Raw genomic sequence first — 20153 nt, 5'->3', positions numbered from 1 at the left:
CAGTTGTTATGGTAGCTGCATGGCCTCCATTGGCGCTATTCCTATTGTTGGTTTAGTCCAATAAGGGAGTTTACAGATAGCACATGGTACAAATGACCCCAAATATCCACAGATCTTTTACACATGGAGAAGTTCCACTTTGAGCATCTTAGAATAATAACTGCCTAAGTCCTAGATGTGTTTCTAAATACCTTTTGTTTGCCCTCTTGAAAAGAATACTTCCACCTGCGTATCTTAGAATGTACCGTTGGTGCATAAATGAATAATGTTACATAACTTTCATGAGCGTATATCCAGTATTCATCTCTGGTGAGTTTTACCTTTTTGGTCCAAATGACCTTTATCTGCCCATGCGCAGATTGTATCTGTAAACTCCCTTATTGACCTCTCTTTCCCGATATCACTGATGAAAGACTGGTCGTGGTATAGTGGTTCATACACTTGACTCCCGACCTAAGGTATGAGGATCCGAATCTCAGGCCGACACTGACGTCATTTGGCAAGATGTTAATCAACATTAAATGAGTAACCTATCGCTTTGGTAATGATACTCGCAGGGCCTTCAGGGAGAACACTAGGGGCTTTTAAATTTGCGTAGACTGAAACGTGTGACGTCCATTCAAGGCAGTGCATTTAAAAGGACGTCGATCGTAGCAATCCCCGTTGTCTTCGTGCGAATCTAAAAGTCCCTAATATTGAAGCTGATGAGACTTCCCTGGATTAATAATGTTATATATGGTAGGCCTAAAATCTTGCCCGTTTGCAACTCTTTGCACGCCTTTCTTCGTAAACTTACAGTTCATGAAGAGTCTTCAAAAACCGACCGCACACTTTACGATCTCACCAGGGTCCCATCCTGGAAGAACTTGCAATAGCATTTTAATATGAACATTCAAACTTCTAAACTCTTAATGATCGATTATTAGAACAGTTAAATGATTAATCAAGTCATTACTCCAATGAATTTCAAGCTTCCTTAGAGGGAAACTGAACAGTCGTAGTGGCGTCATCATACCAAAGTGCCACAATCTACGATTTGAAGCCTTTTTCGCTCTTCATTCTATGAATGCTTAAATGCAGTAAAATTCCGGTTATTAGTATTCTTATCAGTTTTCATAGACGTTAAATAAGGAAGATGATCTTTGTTTAGATTTCTATATACAATTACCAGTTCTGTGTACACTATGCGATGCGATGGGCTTACCAAGTTCCTTTAGACAAAAATCTTTTTTCCATTGCGGTCAATATTTTTAGAAAAATGTAGTTTTTCTTTGTGTGGATTTTAATCCGGAGTCAACGTTGAACAAGAGCAACTAAATACGTACACATACTGTAAAACATGACTTAAAACTCTCGCTAGTTTCTTTGATGAATTATTTTTGTTTCTCTCGATTTATAGCATTTATTCATTTTTCCATCATATACATTTCCGCTATCAGTATTCCAGTCGAATAAATATAAAAAGCGCCATCCGAAGATTTAAAAGTCGACATATTTGTATATGGTTGCGACTATAGGCCACTCAGTATTGGCAGAGACAGAAAGAGAGAGATTTTTGTGTGAGTAATTTTTATTTAGATTTCATTCAATATCAAAACAATACAAATAAGGTTTTCAAATCCCATTCTTTTTCATTATGATAACATAATACAATTAACTTAATTCATGTAAAATTCCTAAATGACGACCGAAAAAAAATGACTGAATGAAATCAGTTTTAATATACTAATCAACCTCACTACATCGCCCTAACAAAACCCGCTACCAGGCGCCTACACAGGGGGGGGGGGGAAGGAGGGGGATTAACCCCATCCTCAATTTTTGTTTATGTGTGTGTGTTTTGGAGGAAACTCCCGTCCCCCTCAATTTGTTTAAATAAACGAAATTATAATAATTATTAATAATTTTTGCTAAAGGGTGACTAACAAATGACCATACGCCCCCCCCCCCTCCCCTACTGAACGAAATATCGGTCGGAATAATTTTCCAATTTTCGGGACAAAAAAATATATGTGCGCTAACCCATCCCCCCCCCCCCTCCCCCAAACAGTAGAGGGCGTACTTCCGATGGCATTTCAGGTAAGGGCGAAGTGCATCCTTTTTTTCTTTTAAAGCCCACTGCGCACACTTTTAATTGCTATGATTGACAAACATATTGTAATTTTTAATTTTATCAGATTTGAACATTGGTATGACAATTCGTACACATGCAGACTTTATAGCGACTCGCAACCGTTAAGCCCATGATACCCAGACGTTCAACTGTTTAACTATAATATTTCACTATGAGACTGTCAAGAATCTCAAACGGAAATATCCCATATGCTCGAGTTTTCTTTGGGAAGTCCTTTGCAAATTGTTCAATCAGTTCGTAAACCTATGGGCCCAAATTCACAAAGGAGGTATGTCGACTAAGCGATGTATGTGCGTCATAATGACGCGTTTCGAAGCGTTTCCATCCTAGGTTTGAAACGCGTCATATGACGCACTAGACCTTGGGTTTTTAGACAAACCTCCTTTGTAAATTCGGGCCATAATGTGCGTACTGGGGGAGTGGGGGGGGGGGTGAGGCTTTAAAGTCACACTGATTGCCCTACAGCTGCAGACACTCCCCAAATCTCTATTGGGCAATGTATATATGTGTCCTTGTCTGAATTTTGTTGCCCCCCTCCCGCAAGAACCGCTGTAGCTTTGACGGTTCATTAAATAATTAGAGAAAGGAGACGATTCGTTATACTGTTTTCGACTCTCAATCCTTGTCTGAATTCAGTTTCCCCCATCCCGCGCGAAATACTGAAGCTTTGACGGTTCATTAAATCATTAGAGAAAGAAGACGATTCGTTGTACTGTTTTCGACTCTTAATTCTTGTCTGAATTTAGTTTTCCCCCTCCCGCGCAAAGCTTTGAAGTTTCATTAAATTTTACTCTTAATCCTTGTCTGAAGCGAAGCGCGGAAACTTTCATGTTTCATAATATTATTAGAGAGAAAGACGACGATTCGTTGTACCGTTCTCTACTCTCAATTTTTTTCTGAATCCAGTTTCCCACTCCCGCGCAAAGCGCGGAAGCTACGACGATTCATTAAATTATTAGAGGAAGAGGAATACTCGTTGTACCGTTTTTTACTCTTAATCCTTGTCTGAATTCATTTTCCCCCTTCTGCACAAAGCGCGGAAGCTTTAACGTTTCATTACATTTTTCTCTAAATCCTTGTCTGAAGCGAAGCGCGGAAGCTACGACGATTCATTAACTTTTTAGAGAGAGAAGACGATTCGTTGTACCGTTCTCTACTCTTCATCCTTGTCTGAATCCATTTTCCCACTCCCGCGCGAAGCGCGTAAGCTACGACGATTCATTAAATTATTAGAAGAAGAGGAATATTCGTTGTACCGTTCTTTACTCTTAATCCTTGTCTAAATTCAATTCCCCTCCCCCCCCCCCTTCTGCACAAAGCGCGGAAGCTTTAAAGTTTCATTACATTTTCTCTTTATCCCTGTCTGAAGCGAAGTGCGGAAGCTACGACGATTCATTAAATTATAAGAGGAAGAGGAATATTCGTTGTACCGTTCTTTACTCTTAATCCTTGTCTGAATTCAACCCCCCCCCCCCCCTTCTGCACAAAGCGCGGAAGCTTTAAAGTTTCATTACATTTTCTCTTAATCCCTGTCTGAAGCGATACGCGGAAGCTACGACGATTCGTTAAATTACAAGAGGAAGAGGAATATTCGTTGTACCGTTCTTTACTCTTAATCCTTGTCTGAATTCAACCCCCCCCCCCTTCTGCACAAAGCGCGGAAGCTTTAAAGTTTCATTACATTTTCTCTTAATCCCTGTCTGAAGCGATACGCGGAAGCTACGACGATTCATTAAATTACAAGAGGAAGAGGAATATTCGTTGTACCGTTCTTTACTCTTAATCCTTGTCTGAATTCAATTCCCCCTCCCCTCCTTCTGCACAAAGCGCGGAAGCTTTAACGTTTCATTACATTTTCTCTTAATCCCTGTCTGAAGCGAAGCGCGGAAGCTACGACGATTCATTAAATTATAAGAGGAAGAGGAATATTCGTTGTACCGTTCTTTACTCTTAATCCTTTTTTTATTTCAGTTTTCCCCCTTCCGTGCAAAGCGTAGCCTATCCGATATGCGTCGGGCTTTACAAGTATACCAATCGCGTTATGGAGACTAACATCGGCGTGGGCGCTAGCTCGGGCTGACGCCCGCGCCGATGTCAGTCTCCATAACGCGATCAGTATATTTGCCATAAAGCCCGACGCATATCAGATAGGCTATGCAAAGCGCGGAAGCTTTGACGATTCATTGAATTATTAGAGAAAGAAGACGATTCGCTGTACCGTTCTCTACTCTTAAAGATAACGGCCAGTTCTGGTCATGCGATTGCATTGTGAAAGAAACGTTGTGGAATCGATCAGAAAAGGCTGATCATCTAGCATATAAGTATTGGTATGTACTGCAAGGTTCTGGAATCATCAGAATGATAACAAATCTGGCCCAGTCTTGGTAAAGTTACAAGCACTGTACACAGAAAGATGTATATAGGACTACGCGTCACGTGCGCGATATCTATCCGGACCGGATAGATATCGGATAGATATCTACTAATTTACCAAATATATCAATTAGTAGACGGTTTCCCTGCAAAATTTGAATCATCACGTATTAGTCAAAACATATTCTTCCACATGATTGGTAATAAGAGCTTCCATTTCATTTTTTGAGAGGGGGGCGTTTCCAAAACTGGTCTATACCTTTAATTCTTGTCTGTATTCAGTTTCCTCCTCCGCGCGAGACAAGGAACTTTTTACGTTTTATTAAATTATTACTCTTAAACCTAAACCCTCCCCCTTTTCTCATTTTTCCGGACAGCAGCGCCATTTTACCGCAATCTCCTGACAGGTGGGGTGTCTACCCCCACACCCCCTGTAGCAAAGCCCCTGGTTGTTTTCCCTTCTCAATATAATCCCTTACCCCCTTTTTTCTCCTCCGCCTTTCCCTCTTTTCTTCATGTTCCACTGTCTTTCTTTTCCCCTCCTTTTTCTTTCCCCTCCTTTTCTCCTTTTCTTCCTTTTTCTTTTCCCCCTCCCCCCCCTTTTTAACGGAGGGGGGGGGGGGCACAAGCACCCTGTGTCCCCTGCATCCACCACTGTATATCGTTTGAGTCTTTCATGATTAAATTGTGCTTATTAAAAAAAAACATCAGGATTTTTTTGTTTCCCTTCTCTATAAAATGTAGATTTTCGCACTGCGACCTCAAAAATCTTAAAATCTTTGCTCGCTCGCTCCGCTCCCTTGCAAATAACATTTTCAGATCATCACCCCCTACTGAAAAGTATGATGCCTATTAAGCAAAGTATCTTGGATCATGTAAAAATAATGTCGAAATCCTCCCTGATAATGTAACCTCAATACAATGTCTCAATGTCTAAACATTATATATTTTCGCTTTAAGGTATTCCTTTGCAGGTTTCCTTTCTTTCGAGAAAGTGCCCCTTTTTCTTGGTGCTCCCCCCCCCCCTACTTTGTAAAACGCTCCGCCGCCCCTGGAAATGGGAAATGGTTATTAAGGAATCCAAGAATAGAGGAGAGACGGGGGCAGAGAAAGAGACAGGCATGGAACGAGGTAGACGTTGTTACGAATATGCAAATTAGATGATTCGCAATATGCTAATGTTAGACGTTGCTCGAGTTTGGATCAAAAGGTAACAAATCGTCTCGATTTTCTTATTATATTAATATAATTCTAAGCTGTGAAAGGGCAAAATGTGAGTTAATTGCCCCGACTCAACACATGTGCGTGCGGGTGCTGTGTACATGTATGTAACAAAGAAAGAAGGATGGGGTGTCAGCCTTTCTCACTTTATACTTAATATGACCCGGGTATCTGATGATAGTCTTGGGGTTCCGATTAATAAATCTTATTATCAATAACATGAAACGATATGTGTTGCATGTGAATGGCCATGAGTAGATATCTCATAGATCTTTGGCAATTGTTATAATTGATAAGGGGCTTTATGAACCAGGCCCGGATATACATGTGCCTATATTCGACAATTTGTCGATTGCATGTGAAGGAGTAAAGACAATTGTAGAAAACTGTTGTATCCGAAGAATTTGATGTCCTATTTCTGATACCTTTATGTGCGTCTTATAAGGACGAACCCATTTTCTACTAATTTTGAAGAGATTTGTGCCAATTAAATAAGAGCCGACATTTCCCATTGTAATGTACGTCTGCTGACTATAGCGGAAATGAAAAGTAGGTTATCCTACATAAAAAATAATAATAATGATATTTCGATTTCAAAAATGTATGTCTACAAAACATGTATTTTTCCAGATATCTGAACAGGATCTTCCTCATAACAAGAAAAAGCAATTGAATCCAAGGACATAAATAAACCTATACAGTATAAAGTAGAAATACACCCGACGTACGGTGGCCTGTACTTATAGCGAAAAAGAAGAAGAATACAGAAGAATTACCGGGAAAAATTACCTAATACATCCGCCGTGGTAATCAGATCACGTACTCTGAGGTATTTGAGGTCACAGCCACACCGCCAAAACAACTCCACGCAGACTTTCCAAACCATACGATCTTTGACTTTGGCCATTCGGGAGTAATCAGGGGCGGATCTAGCTTTTTGTTAAGGGGGGGGGGGGGGTTGACCAAAATAATGACGATGCGGAGCATCGTCCACGAGCCGCGAGCCGATTTTTTCGGGGGTGTTTATTTGAACCCCGTAAGTGATGTTTTCCTGGCATCTATTAACACAATGGAGACCATAAAAAGCAGTGCATGATAACGTCTTTTTTAAATCAAGTAACAGTTTAATATACAGTTATATCCAGAGTTATCATGTGTTTGGTTAGGTTACCAGATGAGTTGAATATCTTCTCACAATATTTGCACTTGAAAGGGTTTCTCTCCAGCGTGCGTTCTTTTTTCTTTCTTTTTCTTCTTTCTCCCCCCTTCTTTTTTTTGGGGGGGGGGGGCGCCCAAGGGGGGGGTATAAACCCCCTAACCCCCCCCCCCCGTAAATCCGCGCCTGGTAATCGTTAGTGTACTATTTTGTTCGGTATAATGTGATCGATCTGGTGTTGGTCTCGTTGACGTGACTAGGGTCTTACGGATGAAAGTATTTAAATGGTAGTTGAATTGATGCAGCGACTAGTTATTCAAAACATTGCGTTGTTGGATGCACATGCACAGAGAGGACTTTTCCCGCTACCAATTCTTGATAGAGATAATTATGTTAAGTCGACGCAGCATGTGCAGTGTTTCGGTTTTGGCGTTGATCTTTGTCGCCGGTCCAGCCATCATCGAGTTGCCAGGAGCTGAAGCAGGGATGTGCGGATGCCCACCTCTATGGACGGGCTTTAATGATCATTGCTACCGGTGAGTGTGTTCCCTGCTCCAATTAATTTAGATTGGATAGTAATTCCTCATGGAATCAGAAATCTAATCCTCATTTGCCACTTTCGATCCAGGTGTCGATGGGTACCTGATAGTTGACGGGGTAATGACAATTGCAGGAACCTCAGGAAGAACAACATTGATGCTGACGAGGCTTCCTAGCTGGGTACAAAGGGCTTTCAAATTAAAAGCCACCGAAGTGTCGAGTTGTTCTGGTCCAGTGCATCGTTTTCCAACCGGGGTGCCGCGAGAGTAATTCAGTTAGATGATTTCAGGCAGCGTATAGACCTATAGTGCCTAAATACCGCCGTATCCAATCAACGAAGTGCCTAAGTATCCTCCTATTGTACGATGAAGTGCTCGAATATCGTCATATTCGGGAAGCAAGCTCCCCGACGTATAACAATTTTTACATTGAAAGTACAACGCGATGCCCGAGTAGTCATATTCGTGTATCTAGATGACCCGAATACTATGATTTTTGTATCAATGTACATATTCTGCGTCGAGGTGTCCGGATATATAACTTTATATTTTTTTCTTTTATTTTTATTTTTTTTTTTCTCTCCATCCAGGTGAAGCAAATAGATTCAAATTATTATGGTATAGATGAGCTAAATTTAGGGTAAGGGTCAAGGGTCATTATGGCTCAAGGCATGGGCACACAGAAGATTTTATTTTTTTGGGGACCCCCAAAATCGCAACGACTCAGTCAGCCGCTGAATAAGCGGGGGGGGGTGTTAACCCCCCCCCCCTTCCCCCTCCGACCGCGCCTGGAGAGAGCTATATAAAAAGAGGGTCTTCTAGGAGAAATAAAACGTACAAAACGTTCAGAGGACACGAAATTGTCTTCCTAATAACAATGTCTACTTAATGACTCATTTTTTCACTCAAAATGTCCCTCTAATGACGCCTTTAGAAAAATATCTCTCTCTCTATATATAATTGTGTGCGTGAGTGTGTGTGTGCGCGCGCGTGTGTGTGAGGGTGCGTGTGCATGTGGTGTGTGAGCGTGTGCGTGTGTGTGTGTGTATACATTTATATATTTAAAAACCGCGAACACACTATTCATCAAAACAAAAGCATTAAATGCCTTTCGTTCCATAGATTTTTCACCTCGGCAAACATCTCCTGGTTTGATGCTGAACTAACCTGCCGAACCTTTAGTACACCATGCGGTGAGGAAAGCTCATCAAGCAGGCTGGGCCATCTTGTCTCCATCCATTCTCAAGACGAAATGGACTTCATTGTAGCGATGTACGAGTCGCTCCGATCCAAAAGGGTGAGTATCAGGGGCTGATCCATGATTTTGTAAAAGAGTGGGCAATATAATAACAATTAGAAATTTGCTTACAAGGAACAAACAAAAAAGAAAGAAAAAGAAAAGAAAATGCCGCCCCTAATCAGTGGAAGCACATTCTTGGGGACCCATTCTTATCTATTTTATCTAACCTAAAAACCTAATCCTACATAGTTCTGACGAAATAAGGCCGGATGAAGTGTAGCAATGTTACCGTATCTTCTTCAAGATCATCATTGTCTCATCCAAGAAAACGTTAATCACTTCTTTTTGTCATTATACAGCCGACGATAGACATACGGACCTGGATAGGTCTGCATGAGCGTAGGGCCGAGGCATCTTTACAGTGGGCCGACGGCACCGACTTCAATTACACATCCTGGGCACCTAGTCAGCCTAACGACCAAAGTGGTTCCAGTGACTGTGTGTTCTTTTCCAAATATTACTGGTACAAGTGGAATGACAACACATGCAGTGTCAATAACCGTGTCGAGTCCTTCATCTGTAAGATTCGGCAGTGGTGAACTTCGGGACGAGTTTGGTCTCGCGTCGTGGCACTCATAATTTCAGAAGGTGTGTAGTTACGACCATTAAAAGAGGGTTCTATCAAAATCTCGGAGTAATCATTGTTCAAGAATATAATTAATGAACCTTATTTCATGTTTGTAATTACGAACCTTCGGAATAAAGAGCAGTCGGAAATACGAGCCTTAACTCTTAGCAGCGAACTTTCGGAGTGACAAACCTTCGGAATGACGAACCTTCGTAATGACGAACCTTCGTAATGACGAACCTTCGTAATGACAAACCTTCGGAATGACGAACCTTCGGAATAACAGAAATTCTGGCCAATGTACAGAAGGAAATATGAAATCGGGGGGGGGGGTTCGTTCAAGTACAAATGTATATACGACCTGATGTAGCCTAAATGTAAGTTTACAATTGTGAAAATTTCATGAATGGGGGGGGGGGGGTCCCGGCCCCTCTTTTCCCAGCCCAAATAGCCAGCCCTTCGTCTATTTTCTAAGCATACTTTGTCCATGTTATATTTTAAAACGGCATCTGAGAAACTTACAGTTCAACGCTTTTCTCGTGCTTTTTTGTCCTTTCATTGCATACTTTTTGTGATATAATCATTCTTGTGGAGGGAAAACATATGGGGAAAAAAATTGTTTTGCATGAGAAATAAAATCATTCGAATCATTTGAATCATGTGCTGTTTGTATGAATAATTGAAACAATAATCAAACAAATCCAACTTCTTGTTTTATACGTATTTGATGATTATTAGATGTTTTTAGTGTAATATCCCACCATGAGAGTGAGATAGAAATAAATACTGTTGTTTTTAGAGAAAGCGAGAAAACGAGAAAAAGCACATAAAAAACAAAAACACCGATGTAAATCAACTATACAATTTCTAGTGGGCATCACGGAAAAACCCTACTCTTGACCTTCCATATTACTAAAGTAATTTTTTGTTTGTTTTAGTGGTGCATATTCAAATTACATGAATATATTGATATCATTAAATGGAAAGGAGGAAAGGTGGACTACAAAAGACAAAGAGTAGACCAGAGAGAAAGAGTGGCAGAGAGCAAGGGGAGAGAGAGAGAGAGAGAGAAGAGAAAAGAGAGGGGAAGAGAGAGAGAGACATAGAGGAGAGCGAGAGAGAGAGAGAGAGAGAGAGTGAGACATAGAGGGAGAGGGAGATAGAGGGAGAGAGAGAGAGACAGACAGAGAGAGAGTGGCATAGAGGGAGAGACAGAGAGTGACATAGAGGAAAGACAGAGAAGACAGAGAGAGAGAGTGACATAGAGGGAGAGACAGAGAGACAGAGAGAGGGGAAGGGGTGCCTGGATAGAGGGCGTATCGAGGGGAGAGAGAAAAGCTAGGAAAGAGGGAAGATTCGAGAAAGAGAGAAAGCGAGAGAGAGAGAGAGACAGAGCGAGACAGAGGCAGAGAGAGAGAGAGAGAGACAGGGAGACAGACATACAGGCAGACAGAGACCCCCTCTCATTGCCCTCAAGTGCGCCCTCATAGTTCACCACCCCTGTTCAAATGAGTGCCCGTCCCTTTTGCCTAGACCCTTCTACGCCATTTGCTGGGAATTAGGGTGGGCGATATACTCATGATTTTAAAAGCGATATAGATTATTAGCATGGTAACATTTCCATATTTTTGTATGTATACTTACTTTTTTTAATTTTAAACCCAGCAACTTACCAGATTGATATGATTATTCTACTACAAGAAAACAGATGTTTATTGATTTTATTTGCCTTCCCTTTTATATACTATATATACATCCATGGTGATTTATATGGAATTGTGTGGAGGAAAGGTTACTCTATGGTACATGACTGTACAGGTAATTTTGACTCTGATTCAACTGTTAATGTTGAGGCCAAGAAGATAAAAAGGTACAAAATAGGCCTATTAGGCATACTTGTAGTTTCAAACGAATACCTATATTTTATCAATATTCGCCATTTTGAACGGCTCAACTAATCTTTATTTGAAGAAGAAAAAAAAAAGAAATTGTAATTGCAAAACGTAGCCTTTAAATGGCAGTTTCATATAGGCTGAATGAATCAGTCATGTCACCGTTGGCGTACTAATGAGGGGGGGGGGGCGGTCCACCAACTAAAATTCAAACATGGTTCAGTACTTTTAATTCGATACCAGTGATTCACAAAATTGTTGCTGAAATGGCATAATTTTTACCTGAGCTTCCGGGGGTCCGCCCCCTTGACCCACCAAGGGCCCAAAGGCGGGCCCCTGGATGCTCATCTGCTCGTAATTTAATGCCTTAAACTCTTGAGCTTCTGGACCCCACTCCAATTAGTGACCTGCCAGTGTCACAAATATGGTATCAAAATATGCTCATTCTGACCGTAATTAGATATGCCTAAATGCAGGCGCGGATCTAGGGGGGGGCCGAGCGTGCCTTGGCCCCCCCCCCCCCCCCGCAAAAAAAAAAAAAAAAAAAAAGGGAGAGAGAGAAGGAAAAGAAGGGAAAGAGGAGAGAAAGGAAAAAAAAAAGAGAATAAGAAAAGAAAAGAGGGAAAAGAAGGAGATCGGGGGGGGAAGGACTTGCCTCCGCCCCAAAGCCGACCCCCCCCCCCCTCCCCCCCTCCCCCCCCCAATAAAAAAAATAAAAGAGAAGGAAGGAAAGGGAAAAAAAAAGATAAAGAGGAGATAAAGGGAAGGACAAAATAGGAAGAAGAAAAGAAAAGAAGGGGGATATCAGTTGCAATTTTCCCGCCAACAAGTTGTGGATCGAGGGGGGGGGGGGGGCAAAAGACCCTAGCCTCCCCCCCCCCCCCCCCCCAACCCCCGTCCCCGCTAAAAAAAAGAGAGAAGGAAGAAAAAGGAAAAGAGGAGAGCTAAACGGGAACAAAACGAGGAAGAAAAAATAAAAGGGAGAAAAGAAGCGGAGATCAGTTGCGGTTAATCCCGCCAACAATGTGTGGAGCGGGTTGGGGACCAAAATGACCGTGCCCCTTCCCCCCCCCCCCCCCCCCAGCAAACCTAAAAGAGAGATAAGGAAGGGAAGGGAAAGTGAAAGAGGAGAGAAAGGAAAGAAAAAAAAAGAGAATGAAGAAAGGTAAGGGATATCAGTTGCAATTTCCCGCCAACAAGGTGTAGATCGGAGGGGGGGGGGGCACTGGCATACTGATAGAGGAGGGGGGGGGTTGGAGAAATAGAATTCAAACGTGGTTTATTTATAATTCCCTAACGGTGGTTAACAAATAATGCTGAAATGAGATAATTTTCCTCACTTCATGCGTTTGTTGGAAAATGACAAATTCCTAAATTTACAGCCAGGCAAGAAAAAGCTTCTTGAGATGCCTACATATCAGGGCCCACGGAACGGCGGGGATCGGGATCCTCGAGCCCCTCCCCACACTTTCTTTGAAAAAGTATATTAAAGAGAAATAGAAAGAAAGAGAGCGAGAAAGAAAAAAATAGTTAACTGCCAGTGACTGCCAGTGTCACATTATAATGGGGTATCAAAATATGCTCATCTGACCATGATTAAAATTAATGCCTAAAATCCTAAGGGCTCTGCCCCCTGGATTCCACCTAGGGCCCTAAGGCGGGCCCTTAGATGCTCATATGACGGTCATTTAATGCCTCCTGGACCCCACGCCAAATAGTGTCCTGCTAGTGTCACAAATAATAAGGTATCAAAAATGCTCATCTGACCGTAATTAAACGCCTAAAACCCCTGAGCTTCTGGGGGCTCTGCCCCCTGGACCCAACCAAGCCCTTAGGCGGGCCCCTCGATACTCATCTGACCGTAATTGAGTGCCTAAAACCCTTGAGATTCCGGGGCTCCGCCCCCTGAACCCCAAGCCAATTAGTGACCTGCCATTGTAACAATTAGGTATCAAAATAATACTCATCTGACCGTAATTAAATGCCTAAACTCCTGAACTTCCGGGGCTCTGCCCCCTGGACCCCGTCTAGGGCGCTATGGCGGACCCCTGAATGCTAATCTGACCGTAAATCAAAACCTTAAACCCCTGAGCTTCCGGGGCGGACAAGGTATCTGTTCATCTGACAGCAGGCGCGTAGCCAGGGGGGCGGTGGGGTGGTCCCCCAATAAACGCCGGCCAAAAAAGAGAGGAGTGTAAAGGAAGAGGACGTAGGAAGAAAAGGGAATATACAAAGAACATATTTGAAATTCAGACAAGGATTAAGAGTCGAGAACGGTACAACGAATCGTCTTCTTTCTCTAATGAATTAATGAAACGTCAAAGCTTCCGCGCTACGCGCGGGGGAGGCAGGGCGAACTTAATTCAGACGAGGATAATTTTCGGGAACGGTACAACGAATCGTCTTCTTTCTATAATAATTAAATGAAACGTCGAAGCTTCCGCGCTTCGCGCGGCAGAGGGGGGGGGGGGGGGGGGGAATTGATTTAGACAAGGATTAAGAGTCGAGAACGGTACAACGAATCGTTTTCTTTCTTTGATGATTTAATGAAACGTAAAAGCTTCCGCGCTTCGCGTGGGAGGGGGGAAACTGAATTTAGACAAGGATTAAAAGTCATAACGGAACAACGAATCGTCTTGTTTCGCTAATGATTTAATGAAACGTAAAAACTGTATTCAGATGAGGATTAAGAGTCGAGAACGGTACAACGAATCGTCTTCTTTCTCTAATGATTTAATGAAACGTAAAAGCTTCCGAGCTTTGCGCGGGAGAGGGGGGTGAATTAAGACGAGGATTAAGAGTAAAAAACTGTACAACGAATCGTCTTCTTTTTCTAATGATTTAATGAAACGTAAAAGCTTCCGCGCTTCGCGCGGGAGGGAAAAACTATTTTCAGACGAGTAGGCACGTACGGAAGGGGGGGGGAGGGGGTTAGGGGGTTGACCCTCCCCCCTTCGGTTTTTTATCTGTGATTTTTTTTTTTTTTTTTTAATTAAAATTAAATTAAAAAAATATGCCAATGGCTGACCTAAAAAAGGTGACCTCACCCCCCCCCCAACGGAACAAAATGTCAATTTTTCAATTTCGAGACCCCCCCCCCCCCCAACCCCCCCCCCCCCCCAAAAAAGTGTCCTCTTCCCCCCCCCCCCCCCCCCCGCTGAGTCATTTTTTTTTCGGACCAAAAAAAAAAAGTGGGCCCCCCCCCCCTAAGAAATCCTGGATCCGCGCCTGCCTAAATGCCCTAAGCTTGACTGCTTATCTGACCGTAATTAAATGCCTAAAACCCCTGAGCTGCGTGGGGCTCCGCCTCGTGAACCCCAAGCCAATTAGTGACCTGCCATTGTAACAATAAGGTATCAAAATAATGCTCATCTGACCGTAATTAAATGCCTAAACTCCTGAACTTCCGGGGCTCTGCCCCCTGGACCCCGTCTAGGGCGCTATGGCGGACCCCTGAATGCTAATCTGACCGTAAATCAAAACCTTAAACCCCTGAGCTTCCGGGGCGGACAAGGTATCTGTTCATCTGACAGCAGGCGCGTAGCCAGGGGGCGGTGGGGTGGTCCCCCAATAAACGCCGGCCAAAAAAGAGAGGAGTGTAAAGGAAGAGGACGTAGGAAGAAAAGGGAATATACAAAGAACATATTTGAAATTCAGACAAGGATTAAGAGTCGAGAACGGTACAACGAATCGTCTTCTTTCTCTAATGAATTAATGAAACGTCAAAGCTTCCGCGCTACGCGCGGGGGAGGGCAGGGCGAACTTAATTCAGACGAGGATAATTTTCGGGAACGGTACAACGAATCGTCTTCTTTCTATAATAATTAAATGAAACGTCGAAGCTTCCGCGCTTCGCGCGGCAGAGGGGGGGGGGGGGGGGAATTGATTTAGACAAGGATTAAGAGTCGAGAACGGTACAACGAATCGTTTTCTTTCTTTGATGATTTAATGAAACGTAAAAGCTTCCGCGCTTCGCGTGGGAGGGGGGAAACTGAATTTAGACAAGGATTAAAAGTCATAACGGAACAACGAATCGTCTTGTTTCGCTAATGATTTAATGAAACGTAAAAACTGTATTCAGATGAGGATTAAGAGTCGAGAACGGTACAACGAATCGTCTTCTTTCTCTAATGATTTAATGAAACGTAAAAGCTTCCGAGCTTTGCGCGGGAGAGGGGGGTGAATTAAGACGAGGATTAGAGTAAAAAAACTGTACAACGAATCGTCTTCTTTTTCTAATGATTTAATGAAACGTAAAAGCTTCCGCGCTTCGCGCGGGAGGGGAAAAACTATTTTCAGACGAGTAGGCACGTACGGAAGGGGGGAGGGGTTAGGGGGTTGACCCTCCCCCCTTCGGTTTTTTATCTGTGATTTTTTTTTTATTTTATTTTTTTTATTAAAATTAAAATTAAAAAAAATATGCCAATGGCTGACCTAAAAAAGGTGACCTCACCCCTCCCCCAACGGAACAAAATGTCAATTTTTTCAAATTTCGAGACCCCCCCCCCACCCCCCCCCCCAAAAAAAAGTGTCCTCTTCCTCCCCCCCCCCCCCCCCCGGCTGAGTCATTTTTTTTTTCGGACCAAAAAAAAAAAAGTGGGCCCCCCCCCCCTAAGAAATCCTGGATCCGCGCCTGCCTAAATGCCCTAAGCTTGACTGCTTATCTGACCGTAATTAAATGCCTAAAACCCCTGAGCTGCGTGGGGCTCCGCCTCGTGAACCCAAGCCAATTAGTGACCTGCCATTGTAACAATTAGGTATCAAAATAATGCTCATCTGACCGTAATTAAATGCCTAAACTCCTGAACTTCCGGGGCTCTGCCCCCTGGACCCCGTCTAGGGCGCTATGGCGGACCCCTGAATGCTAATCTGACCGTAAATCAAAACCTTAAACCCCTGAGCTTCCGGGGCGGACAAGGTATCTGTTCATCTGACAGCAGGCGCGTAGCCAGGGGGGCGGTGGGGTGGTCCCCCAATAAACGCCGGCCAAAAAAGAGAGGAGTGTAAAGGAAGAGGACGTAGGAAGAAAAGGGAATATACAAAGAACATATTTGAAATTCAGACAAGGATTAAGAGTCGAGAACGGTACAACGAATCGTCTTCTTTCTCTAATGAATTAATGAAACGTCAAAGCTTCCGCGCTACGCGCGGGGGAGGGCAGGGCGAACTTAATTCAGACGAGGATAATTTTCGGGAACGGTACAACGAATCGTCTTCTTTCTATAATAATTAAATGAAACGTCGAAGCTTCCGCGCTTCGCGCGGCAGAGGGGGGGGGGGGGAATTGATTTAGACAAGGATTAAGAGTCGAGAACGGTACAACGAATCGTTTTCTTTCTTTGATGATTTAATGAAACGTAAAAGCTTCCGCGCTTCGCGTGGGAGGGGGGAAACTGAATTTAGACAAGGATTAAAAAGTCATAACGGAACAACGAATCGTCTTGTTTCGCTAATGATTTAATGAAACGTAAAAACTGTATTCAGATGAGGATTAAGAGTCGAGAACGGTACAACGAATCGTCTTCTTTCTCTCATGATTTAATGAAACGTAAAAGCTTCCGAGCTTTGCGCGGGAGAGGGGGGTGAATTAAGACGAGGATTAAGAGTAAAAAACTGTACAACGAATCGTCTTCTTTTTCTAATGATTTAATGAAACGTAAAAGCTTCCGCGCTTCGCGCGGGAGGGGAAAAACTATTTTCAGACGAGTAGGCACGTACGGAAGGGGGGGAGGGGTTAGGGGGTTGACCCTCCCCCCTTCGGTTTTTTATCTGTGATTTTTTTTTTTTATTTTTTTTTATTAAAATTAAAATTAAAAAAAATATGCCAATGGCTGACCTAAAAAAGTGACCCTCACCCCTCCCCCAACGGAACAAAATGTCAATTTTTCAAATTTCGAGACCCCCCCCCCCCCCCCCCCAAAAAAAGTGTCCTCTTCCTCCCCCCCCCCCCCCGGCTGAGTCATTTTTTTTTTCGGACCAAAAAAAAAAAAAGTGGGCCCCCCCCCCCCTAAGAAATCCTGGATCCGCGCCTGCCTAAATGCCCTAAGCTTGACTGCTTATCTGACCGTAATTAAATGCCTAAAACCCCTGAGCTGCGTGGGGCTCCGCCTCGTGAACCCCAAGCCAATTAGTGACCTGCCATTGTAACAATTAGGTATCAAAATAATGCTCATCTGACCGTAATTAAATGCCTAAACTCCTGAACTTCCGGGGCTCTGCCCCCTGGACCCCGTCTAGGGCGCTATGGCGGACCCCTGAATGCTAATCTGACCGTAAATCAAAACCTTAAACCCCTGAGCTTCCGGGGCGGACAAGGTATCTGTTCATCTGACAGCAGGCGCGTAGCCAGGGGGGCGGTGGGGTGGTCCCCCAATAAACGCCGGCCAAAAAAGAGAGGAGTGTAAAGGAAGAGGACGTAGGAAGAAAAGGGAATATACAAAGAACATATTTGAAATTCAGACAAGGATTAAGAGTCGAGAACGGTACAACGAATCGTCTTCTTTCTCTAATGAATTAATGAAACGTCAAAGCTTCCGCGCTACGCGCGGGGGAGGGCAGGGCGAACTTAATTCAGACGAGGATAATTTTCGGGAACGGTACAACGAATCGTCTTCTTTCTATAATAATTAAATGAAACGTCGAAGCTTCCGCGCTTCGCGCGGCAGAGGGGGGGGGGGGGGGGGGGGAATTGATTTAGACAAGGATTAAGAGTCGAGAACGGTACAACGAATCGTTTTCTTTCTTTGATGATTTAATGAAACGTAAAAGCTTCCGCGCTTCGCGTGGGAGGGGGGAAACTGAATTTAGACAAGGATTAAAAGTCATAACGGAACAACGAATCGTCTTGTTTCGCTAATGATTTAATGAAACGTAAAAACTGTATTCAGATGAGGATTAAGAGTCGAGAACGGTACAACGAATCGTCTTCTTTCTCTAATGATTTAATGAAACGTAAAAGCTTCCGAGCTTTGCGCGGGAGAGGGGGGTGAATTAAGACGAGGATTAAGAGTAAAAAACTGTACAACGAATCGTCTTCTTTTTCTAATGATTTAATGAAACGTAAAAGCTTCCGCGCTTCGCGCGGGAGGGGAAAAACTATTTTCAGACGAGTAGGCACGTACGGAAGGGGGGGGAGGGGGTTAGGGGGTTGACCCTCCCCCCTTCGGTTTTTTATCTGTGATTTTTTTTTATTTATTTTTTTTATTAAAATTAAAATTAAAAAAAATATGCCAATGGCTGACCTAAAAAAGGTGACCTCACCCCTCCCCCAACGGAACAAAATGTCAATTTTTCAAATTTCGAGACACCCCCCCCCCCCCCCCCCCCCCCAAAAAAAAGTGTCCTCTTCCTCCCCCCCCCCCCCCCCCCCCCCCCCCCGGCTGAGTCATTTTTTTTCGGACCAAAAAAAAAAAAAGTGGGCCCCCCCCCCTAAGAAATCCTGGATCCGCGCCTGCCTAAATGCCCTAAGCTTGACTGCTTATCTGACCGTAATTAAATGCCTAAAACCCCTGAGCTGCGTGGGGCTCCGCCCCTTGGCCCCCGCACAGGCTTTTCCCCTGGACCCCCAGGCCAAGTTACGCTCCACTTGCTTCGTTCTACCTGATCGCAAATACTTCACCCCCCCCCCCCCCCCTCTTTGAAAAAAACGTTACGCGGGGCCTGCATGACGCTGATGCGGGTTTTTTTTTCTGCCTCCCCCAAACATTTTTGCTCATTACGCCACTGCCTGTCAGGGTGATGTATGTCAATTTTATTTTTAGATGACCTAGATTATAATATGCTATTCATTGTACATTTTGGGATGTGCCCAACGGAAGAATGCGCTTTCAAAAGAGAAAGAAAAAAATTAATGATATTCGTACACACCACATTAAACGGGAGAGTTATTCGTATCCTACTAGCCTATACGTCACAATCTGAATCTGAATCCGAATCTGAAAATAATATACGTCCGGCTCAGGGGCGTATAGACAACGGGGGGATGAGGGGGATGCATCCCCCCACCTCACAAGGTGGGGGGATGGCATGTACAATCATCCCCCCCCCCCCCAGGTTTTGGGGAATGATATTTGCTTACTTAATGAGTCATAATGACGATAATAATAGTAATAATAATAATGATAACAATTATTATAATATTAATAATAATAATAATTATGATGATGATAATAATAATCCTCATATCATTATTGTAATTGTGTTTATTGTTATTAGCCGCATTCACACGGTGAAAGCCAATTCAGACGGTAAAAAAAAGAAAATCTTACAAGTATTTTGTGGTTATCTTGTGGTTTGGAAACCACAAGATAACCACAAGATTAAACAGGCGCGGATCTACGGGGCGGCCCAAAAAACAAACAAACAAAAAAAAGGGGAAAAAAGAAGAAAAAAAAAAAAGAAAGAAAAAAGAACGCACGCTGGAGAGAAACCCTTTCAAGTGCAAATATTGTGAGAAGATATTCAACTCATCTGGTAACTTAACCAAACACATGATAACTCTGGATATAACTGTGTATTTAACTGTTACTTGATTTAAAAAGACGTTATCATGCACTGCTTTTTATGGTCTCCATTGTGTTAATAGATGCCAGGAAAACATCACTTACGGGGTTCAAATAAACACCAAAAAAAAAATCGGCTCGCCGCTTCGCGGCTCGTGGACGATGCTCTGCATCGTCATTATTTTGGTAAACCCCCCCCTTAGCAAAAAGCTAGATCCGCCCCTGAGTCATCCCCCCAGGTGTACGAACCTGTCTACGCCACTGGTCCGGCTCGATCCTGAAGGAGTGGTGGAGTACGTGAAACGAGTCATAGACCAAATTGCCTATTTTATAGAGTTAGTGATGGCATATTTCAAACATTCCTTACTCTCTTATATCGTTAGTCCGATTTATTTAAACATTCGCCATTCTGTTTCTCTTTTTTTGTAATGCTCGTCAACATTTCTTTCTCCCTTATGGGATATGCTGG

At 43.2% G+C, this 20153-nt stretch overlaps 1 protein-coding gene across 1 annotated transcript; it reads left to right on the top strand.

Annotated features, from left to right (window-relative positions):
* The first annotated feature begins 7079 nt into the window (after window positions 1-7079).
* LOC589857 (echinoidin) lies at window positions 7080-9618 on the top strand. Its single transcript, XM_011667046.2, has 3 exons — window positions 7080-7420; window positions 8546-8720; window positions 9023-9618. The coding sequence occupies exons 1-3, from the start codon at window positions 7221-7223 to the stop codon at window positions 9260-9262; spliced, it is 615 nt and encodes a 204-aa protein (XP_011665348.1). The 5' UTR covers window positions 7080-7220; the 3' UTR covers window positions 9263-9618.
* The last annotated feature ends 10535 nt before the right edge of the window (window positions 9619-20153 follow it).

This window comes from Strongylocentrotus purpuratus, unplaced genomic scaffold (assembly GCF_000002235.5).
Source record: "Strongylocentrotus purpuratus isolate Spur 01 unplaced genomic scaffold, Spur_5.0 spur5_scaffold_13, whole genome shotgun sequence".
Taxonomy (NCBI): domain Eukaryota; kingdom Metazoa; phylum Echinodermata; class Echinoidea; order Camarodonta; family Strongylocentrotidae; genus Strongylocentrotus; species Strongylocentrotus purpuratus.
Note: the sequence above shows the minus strand (reverse complement) of the source record. Positions and strands in the feature narration are given on the sequence as shown.

Bases quoted from the DNA above. Each gene is read 5' to 3' on its own strand.
- LOC589857 (XM_011667046.2), top strand. From the start codon at position 7,221: ATGCACATGCACAGAGAGGACTTTTCCCGCTACCAATTCTTGATAGAG. The intron at 7,421-8,545 runs GTGAGTGTGTTC...TTCGTTCCATAG, and splicing joins TTTAATGATCATTGCTACCG to ATTTTTCACCTCGGCAAACA. The intron at 8,721-9,022 runs GTGAGTATCAGG...GTCATTATACAG, and splicing joins AGTCGCTCCGATCCAAAAGG to CCGACGATAGACATACGGAC.